Raw genomic sequence first — 8819 nt, forward strand, 5'->3', positions numbered from 1 at the left:
CAGTGTGTTTTCCAAAAAGGTCATGCGGTCGCAGAAACAGTTTACAGTAGTCAAGTCATTCGTTTATTATACATTGAAATACCTTAAACATGACAATATATTGTGAAAAATAACTTACTGTCGAATTATAATTTTAAAATCATTTTTCCATTTTAATGCAAATCTGTATTGATTAGGTAGACCAGAGAATACTGGCAGCACGGCGGAACAGTGGTTTGCGCATGTGCGGCACAGTTCATGTCTTGGGAACCTCCTGCGTGGTTTCAAATCCAGCTCCAGACTTCCTGTGCAGAGTTTGTATGTTCTCCCCGTGCTTGCATAGGTTTCCTCCCACATTCCCCCCCAAAAAACATGCATTTCAGGTGAATTGGCCAGTCCAAATTGTCCCTAGGTGTGAATGAAAAGAGTGAGTTGTCTGTCCCTGTGTGCCCTGCGATTGACTGGCAACCAGTTCAGGGTGTCCCCTGCCCACTGCCCGATGTTTGCTGGGATGGGCTCAAGCACCCCCGCGACCCTACCGAGGATAAGCGGTGCAGCTGATGAGATGAGACCTTCGTGTGGACATAAAAAATTGCATTTTGAGTTAATGACTAAATTCAAGTACAGTGGAACCTCGGTTTTCGAACGCCTCTCAGTTCGAACAAATCGGTTCTCGACCAAAAATTTTGAGAAATTCTTACTTCGCTTTTCGTTCAAAAAATCGAAATTTGAACGCCGGTACGCTAGGGGCGATGCCGAGCGGCGTACGGGTGTAGATTGCCCCCACCCCTCGTGAAGAACTGTTATCACGTGCGGACGTGCTTTGTTTTGCTTTCACTTTTAATATAGGTGTACGAAGTGTTTTAGCCCCTAATTATGCCTCCAAAGAAGGTCGGTGCAAGCAGCAAAGTTGCTACAGGTGACAAAAGAAGAGTAGTGCGTACAACTAATGCATTTAAGAAAGAAATAATAGCAAAATATGAAGGTGTGCGAGTTTCCCTTCTTTCGAGGGAATAGAGCATGGCTTCTGCAGACCACCACAAAGGTAAGAAATCCTATTCATAATTCTTTTATCGTTTAACCGCTTACCACTTTTTGTGGACACCCGGGTGCTAAATGACGTGTAAACGACCTAATTTTTTTATTTTTACACGTTCATGTTAGCGTAATCTTTCGTACGAAATATTACACTAACACGGACGTACGATTAGCCTAGGTTAGCTTCATGTTTATGTTAAACATTCAAGGTAAGCATTCAGGGTGTTGGAACAGATTAAAACGATTTTACATTACTTTTAATGGGGAAAAAACGATTTTGGCGATTGAACAAATCGGTTTTCGAACAGGGTTCTGGAACGGATTATGGTCGAGAACAGAGGTTCCACTGTCCTCTTTAATTTTTCCATTATCAATTTTTTTTTTAAAAAGCCACTCGGTAGCACCAAACAGCCACATGCTGCTGCAGGCCAGTTTAGATAGTTTATTCATCCCCGCAGGGAAATTCAGACTTCCAGCAGCATCCCTGCACTGAAAACAAAACAGTAATAAGGCAAAAAGAATACAATACACAAATACCCAATGTAACGTGTTATAGAGAGTATCTAGATAGCGCTACACAGATTACACACTGCAATAAAAATATGGTAATATGCGATGTGGGGGGTGTGGTTTAATGTGGGCCTTTACTCCTGCAGGTGGCATGAGGAAGAAAAAATCTCCGCAGTCTGTCCGTGGAACAAGACTGTGACAGCAGTCTGTCGCTGAAGCTGCTCTTCTGTCTGGAGATAATGCTGTGTAGTGGATGTGATGAATTGTCCATGATTGACCGCAGCTTTTCCAGTGCCCGTCTCTCAGCTACTGTTGTCAGGCTGTCCAGCTCTTTGCCCACAACAGAGCTCGCTTTCCTCACCAGTTTATTAAGACGTGGAAATATGCAATTTCGTTGAACAATCTTCCTCTGCGTCTTGGTGCTTTTGTGGGTCCAGAGCGTTGTGATAACATGATGGCTTTTAGAAAAATTGGATGTTCGAAAGGATTTACACATAAACAAGTTTTAGGTACGTGTACAACTCAAACTTTAATGTCATTGTCGTGCAGGCAAGGAGAAAAGAAGCGGGGAAACCGTTTAGCCAATCAGAATGCAGAACATGATGCATGATAAAAATCTGCCAAGTAGCAAAACCGCAATAAGTAAACCACGATTCAACAAGGGATTACTGTATATGAATGAATGACTTTACAATGGCGCTATCATGCAACAATTTGGATGCAATACTAACAAAAAAGACATTGATGGAATAGCGGTTTGAAAATAAAGACAAAAGTTGACATCCTCCTTTGGAGCTAGCTAAAAGAGAACACACTTCTGCACATTCAGTCGTAGATTTCTTAAATGTAATTGCAAAAAAAAAATGAAATCATCTCAAGCACACTGACCGTTTTTCACCCGCACTCGTGTGACACTGAGCTCTGGCGTGACTCAGGAATCATGGCCCAGAGGAGAAAGACTTCTCACCAGTGTGGATTGTTATGTGTCTTTTCAAGTGTGTGTTCTGTCTGAATTGTTTCCTGCAAAATGGGCAGGAAAAAGGCTTCTCACCAGTGTGGATTCTTGCATGTGATTTTAAAGAACTTTTCCAGCTGAATTTCTCACCACAAATTGAGCAAGAAAAAGGCTTCTCACCAGTGTGGGTTCTTGAGTGGTCATTTAAGGCCTGCTTCAGGCTGAATGTTTGACCGCACACTGAACAGGAAAAAGGCTTTTCACCAGTGTGGATTGTTGTATGTCTTTTCAAGTGTGTCTTCTGTCTAAATGTTTCACCACAAATTGAGCAAGAAAAAGGCTTCTCACCAGTGTGGGTTCTTGTGTGGTCTTTTAAGGCATGCGTTGAGTTGAATGTTTGACCGCACACTGAACAGGAAAAAGGCTTCTCACCAGTGTGAATTCTTGCATGCGACTTTAAAGAACTTTTCCAGCTGAATCTCTGACCACAAATTAAGCAAGAAAAAGGCTTCTCACCAGTGTGGGTTCTAGTGTGTTTTTTCAAATACCCACTAAGAGTAAATCTTTCACCGCAAACTGAGCAGACAAAAGGTTTCTCACCTGTGTGGACTCTCATATGCAACTTCAAATGACACTTGAATCGAAAGGTTTTCCCACACTGAGAACACTTGATATCGCCTACTGACTGTTCGTCACCATCAGTGTGGGCAGAGTCTGACGTGTCGTCATCATCAGCTCCCTCGTGTTGACGGGAGCTGCTGCATGGAGGTTCCTCCCAGTTGCTTTCTTCATGTTTAATCCGATTCTCAGTAGTTAAACAGGTCTCAGTCACAAGGAACTCTGTGAAATGTTCCTCCTCTTTAACACAAACAAGCTGCACATCGTCCTTCTCCTTTTTAATACCATGAAACTCTGGCTCCTGCAGCACAGGAAGAAGGAGCTCCTCATTGACATCTGTGGGACACAAGACACACATGGTATTGGATCGTCCCAAATACACCACAAAATACCATAATAAAGGAATGACAAAATGTATGAATATATGAATAGAGGTGATTTATTTAAATGTTCATGGGACAGTAAGTGAAAGCGCTCCTGGGAATGCACTTTCGCTGTTTTGGGGTTTATTTTCAGGTGAAGCAGGTGTTTAGGTTTTGGTCCTTCTGGACATCCATCATTTTGCTTACGTCTGCCTGTGACGCCATTTTCTTTTTTTTTTTTATCAAGTCATATTTATTTGTGATGCCCTTAATCACTAAGAGTCTCAAAGGCCGCACAGATCAAAGACTATTGCAAACTATGGACTATTATGACACCATCCACTGTTCCAAAACCTACATGAGGGAAAATAATAAAAAGATATTGTCAACATACAATATAGGTTATTCATATGCTATTTAGAGTAGAAGTGTGTTTTAATCTTAGATTTAAACATTTCCATGACACAGGTCTATAATTACATATGTTTTCTGGATCAAGGTTGGGTCTGTTTTAGTGTAGGTTTAATAACAGCGGACTTAAAAACCACTGGAGAGTGAAATGTTTATAATACGTAGGACTGAAGGTCCAAGGACCCCAAAAAGACTTTTAATCAGCGAACCCGGAAGCGGGTTAAAGAGGCAAGTAGTCGGTTTTGCCGTATTCGCTACCTGTTTAAGATTATATAGTGACAGATCTATCTATCTACCCTGGTCATATCCCTCGAGAGGGGTGACCGACAGCAAGTCAACACATACAAAAATTAAGAAAATAAAAAGGGATAAAGTAGCAAAAAAAAAAAAAAAAAAAAAAAAAACTCACAAAAGATTTTGGACCATGGCCAACCCAAATGCCCAAACTCCCAAACAAGTTAAGCACCTGGGCACCCAAGTTGGTCATGCTTTCGTCCCTCCAGATAAAACGGGACACGAGAAAGCGACCATGTCACTTGGGTCAGGGTGACACAACACACTATTCTGTTCAACAGCAAGGCCCAACAGCTTTCACTGGTTTACCCCTGCCGCATCATACAGGTGCCCTGCCCATCCCTTGGAACGTGTCCAAACATCCCACTATCCTTTCACAATCATTCCTATCACTAACAAAAGCTCTAGCTTCCACTAGATTTAGAACTATTTCCTGCAGTGCACTCATGACACCATCCATCCACGTCAATGGCGGCCTTCCTCTTGGTCTCCTTTCATTGACTCTGCTCTGTTGATCCTTGTCAACATTCGCTCCTCATCCATCCTCTCCATGTGTCCAAACTAACCGAGTACTCTCTTATCCACACGCTTGCTCAGTTCCATGACTACTCCAGTTCTGTCTCTCACAATTTCATTTCTCAATCTATCTAATCTTGCCACTCCTAACATAGTCCTCAAACACTTCATCTCAAAAACATTCAATTTCCTTCTTAAATCTGCATTCAGGCTCCAAGTCTCTGCACCATACAACACAGAAAGCACAATCACACTCTCATACAGTCCCCTCTTAACATCCATATTCATCACCCTCCTCAGAGCCCCCAAAACTTTCCTTCCTTGATTCACTCTGTGCAATCCCTCTCACTCCATTCCAACAACTGCAGCCACATCACAACCCAAGTACCTAAAGCTTTCACCTTCTTCCAGGCCCTGTCCATGCAACCTTATTTCTAATGCCATGCCCACTCCATCACGTGAACACTTCATCACCTTACTCTTCCCAACATTCACACATAACTTATGCCTATCACAAACTCTTCCAAACTCTGTTACCAACCTTCTCAATGTTTCCTCAGAATCAGCCACGAGCGCTGTGTCATCTGCAAACAACAACTGACTTACCTGCCACACCGCTCCACTGTTATCCATCATCTCTACACCTCTGCCAAATACTATTGCATTCACCTCTCTCACCACACCATCCATGTACAGATTAAACAGCCATGGTGACATTACACACCCCTGTCTCACACCAGTCAACACAGGGAACCACTCACTTGTCTCACTTCTTACTCCTACACATGCTATGCTGTTCACATAAAAACTCTTCAGTGCTTCCAACAACTTTCCACCCACCCCATACATTACCATCGCCTGCCACAACGCATCTCTATCGACTCTGTCATACGCCTTTTCCAAGTCCATGAAAGACAGATAAACATCATTACATTTTGCAAAATATTTCTCACACACCTGTCGTACTGCAAACACCTGATCCACACATCATCTTCCTTTCCTGAAACCACTCTGCTCCTCCATCACCGCCTCATTCGTTCTTCCTCTCACTCCCTTAATACAGACTCTTCCGTACAGCGTACATGGCACAGACAACAAACTGATACCTCTCTCATTGCTACATTCATACTTTTCACTTTTACCCTTATACAATGGCACCACACATGCACTACACCAATCAACAGGAACCACACCACTTAAAAAGCATACGTTCAACAAGTGCCACCTTTCTTCAAGCATTCAGCAGTACAACCATCCAACCCAGGTGCCTTTCCCCTTTTCATTTCTTTCACTGCCTCTTGCACCTCCCATGTTTCCACAGGCTTCACATTTAAATCACCCAACACGGGCATTCTCTCCATACCATCGATCGCCTCGACTCTCACTTCTCTCCCATCCTCCACTTTTAGCAAGTCCTCAAAATACTCTGCCCATCTCGTCCTGACTGCACTACCGCAAACCAGCAATCTACAGTCTTTATCTTTCACTTTCTCTTCCTTTCCAAACTCGCTCTTTCTTACTCTTTTAACGTCTTTCCAGAAGACTTTTCTCCTTTCCTTAAAGTTCACTCCTAACTTTCGACACCATTCATCATTTGCTTTCCTTTTCGCTGCTTCCATTCCCACTTTTGCAAACATTTTCTTCACTTTATACCTTTCATACGCATCACCACTCTTATTTTGCAGCCACTCCTCAGAGGCACGTCTCTTCTCTGTCACAGCCTCTGAGACCTCATCATTCCACCATTCACTTCCTTTCCTAATAATTCGGCCAACTTTTCTCATTCCACACACTTCTTTTGCACTCCTCAACACTGCCTCTTTAATCCACTTCCATTCCCACACTCTCCACTTCTGTTCTACTAATCCGATCATACTCTTACCCTATCCTCTTTTTAAACTTTTTCCTTTTCTGCCTTATTCAACTCTGACATTTTCACCTCTTCCCTCACACTCTTCCATCTATTCTCAGTTTTCCTTCCACATAAAAATGATCAGACATACCACTCATTTCACCTCTGTAAACACGCACATCCAACAATCTACTTAACATCCCCTTCTTAACCACTACATAACCCATCAGTGCTCTGTCCACCATCTTGCCACTATCCACTCTGACAAAAGTATACTTATTCACGTCCCTCTTTTTAAACAATGTATTGGCAATCACCAACTCATTTTCCACACATAACTCAATCATTTTTTCCCACTCTCATTTCTTCCTGGTACTCCATATCTGCCAATCACATTTTCAACCGTTCTATCATCCACTCTAGCATTCAGGTCACCTAGTATTACCACTTTCCACCCTTCTTTTGCACTTGCCACACACTCTGACAAATCCTTCCAGAACTCATCTCTCTCCTCAGCACTTCTTTCTGAACCAGGTCCATATGCACTTATAAACATCCATACTTCTACACCCCACTTTAACCTCACCCACATCAATCTGGAAGATATCTCTTTCCACTCCACCAGTTTTTCCTTTGCTTTCTCACTCACAAGCACAGGCACTCCATCTCTAGCATGTCCACATCTAACTCCCGAATTTCTACCATACTCCAAGCTGTAATTCACCCTTTCCTTTCATCTTCGTTTCACTCAAGGCTAACACATCAACCTTCCTTTTAGTCATCATCCTTCAAATCTCCTCTTTCTTCCACTCAGTTGCTTGACTTCCACATCCTCTCACATTTAGTGACCTATAACTAGGGTTTGCGAGATCTTTCGGTCCCCCGCCCCCCTTTCTTTGCCTTGCTGTCTCTTAGGGAGTAGAGATAGAGAGGAGAGGATCACACTTCTAAAGACACACTTTTATTCCAAAGCTTATGATTGATGCCCGCCTCATATTCTGTATTGTCCTGTCTTTTTCCGACTTCCTGCCCGGTGGTGATACGAAGGAGAAGGACGATTTGAGATGAGTCAGCGACCAGTGTTTGACCTGAAGCATGTGAACGCCTGCATGGACCATCTGGCAGATATGGGAAGCTGCGTCGTGGCCGTCATAGACTTTCTGGACTAGTTTACAGGCCGGGGCATCGTTGCTGTCATGCATTTTCCGGACATTTTCAACATCTTACCTAGTGTTTACTATTCTGTGTACAGTAATGCTAATTGTGATTCACCCTGGTCAATCCTGGAAGGGGGGTTACCACGTGTGAGGTCCTTTCTCAAGGTTTCTCTTTTTTCCTCACACTGAGGTTTTTGAGTTGTTCATTGCCCGCATGCTGGTTTAAGATAAGGTAATTGTGCAATTGTAATCCTGTGCAGACCTTTGAGACATTTTTGTGATTAAGGGCTATATAAATAAATGTGACTTGACTCCCCTCGCTCTCTCCACTTTAGTCGCCTCTTACGACACGCAGCAGACCACGGTGGGAGAATTCTCACACCTTCCAGGGGGGAGGGCCCCTCAGCACAGGACTGACTATTTAAGAAGCAGGAATTAGAAATTAAAAGAATGTTAAGTTACTATTGGAATGCAACATGAAAGAGAATATGTTGGAAAGTTTTTTTGGGGAAAACAAAAACAAACCATCAGTTCTTTATCAGTTATTGCTTGCTTGGGGTTCGTCCAGGCACTCCGATCACAGATCACTAAATCGGGGGAAAAAAATCTCTGGACAGCGCATCTATTGATTTCAGACCTTTAATATAGCGATCTAGTTTTCATCAGTAAACCAAGGCGTCTTTTAGGTCCTGATTTAAGGCGTAGGGGTGCTACAGAATTTAGGACACTCGCCAGTCTTCGAGATATATCTGTGATTTTTACCCTGTTAACCCCCCACCTCCACCCTCATTGCGTTTTACATAAAAGAAAATATGATTTCAGGGATTATTATATAAAAGGTAACAAAGTAGGAAATAAATGACCAACCTGCTTCGTCCAACACAACTCGAAGCTGCTCGCAGGCCGCCATTTTGTGGCGGTGACTGTAGCTTCTCTTTGGGACTTGGAAACTTATTTTTGAGTATTCCTTTCCCTCTTTCGAAGGTTTCAAGCACTCGCTTGATTTATTTTAAGCCAAATTGAGCTTTGCCTCACGACTGGATCGAAACACTTCGTTGCCGAAACAAAAGAGACTGGCTGCGGTAATACAAAAAAGCACGAGTTCCGTTTCCGTATTTACCACCGGA

General features: G+C 42.8%; 1 protein-coding gene across 1 annotated transcript; it reads right to left on the reverse strand.

The window, feature by feature from the left end:
* Window positions 1–2037: 2037 nt before the first annotated feature.
* On the reverse strand, window positions 2038–8819 carry LOC148349930 (uncharacterized). The gene is made up of 2 exons (XM_088355493.1): window positions 8560–8819; window positions 2038–3436 (listed from the first exon to the last, which is right to left on the reverse strand). Exons 1-2 carry the CDS (start codon window positions 8600–8602, stop codon window positions 2466–2468), a joined length of 1014 nt encoding a protein of 337 aa, XP_088211619.1. The 5' UTR covers window positions 8603–8819; the 3' UTR covers window positions 2038–2465.

Source organism: Urocampus carinirostris, chromosome 16 (genome assembly GCF_059441175.1).
Source record: "Urocampus carinirostris isolate Australia breed hairy pipefish chromosome 16, RoL_Ucar_1.0, whole genome shotgun sequence".
In the NCBI taxonomy this organism is placed as follows: domain Eukaryota; kingdom Metazoa; phylum Chordata; class Actinopteri; order Syngnathiformes; family Syngnathidae; genus Urocampus; species Urocampus carinirostris.

What these genes read in the sequence shown, in the direction of transcription:
- LOC148349930 (XM_088355493.1), bottom strand. Translation starts at nt 8,602, where the DNA reads ATGGCGGCCTGCGAGCAGCTTCGAGTTGTGTTGGACGAAGCAG. An exon ending in AGTTGTGTTGGACGAAGCAG is followed by an intron (nt 3,437 to 8,559) that starts GTTGGTCATTTA and finishes TGTGTCCCACAG; the next exon opens with ATGTCAATGAGGAGCTCCTT.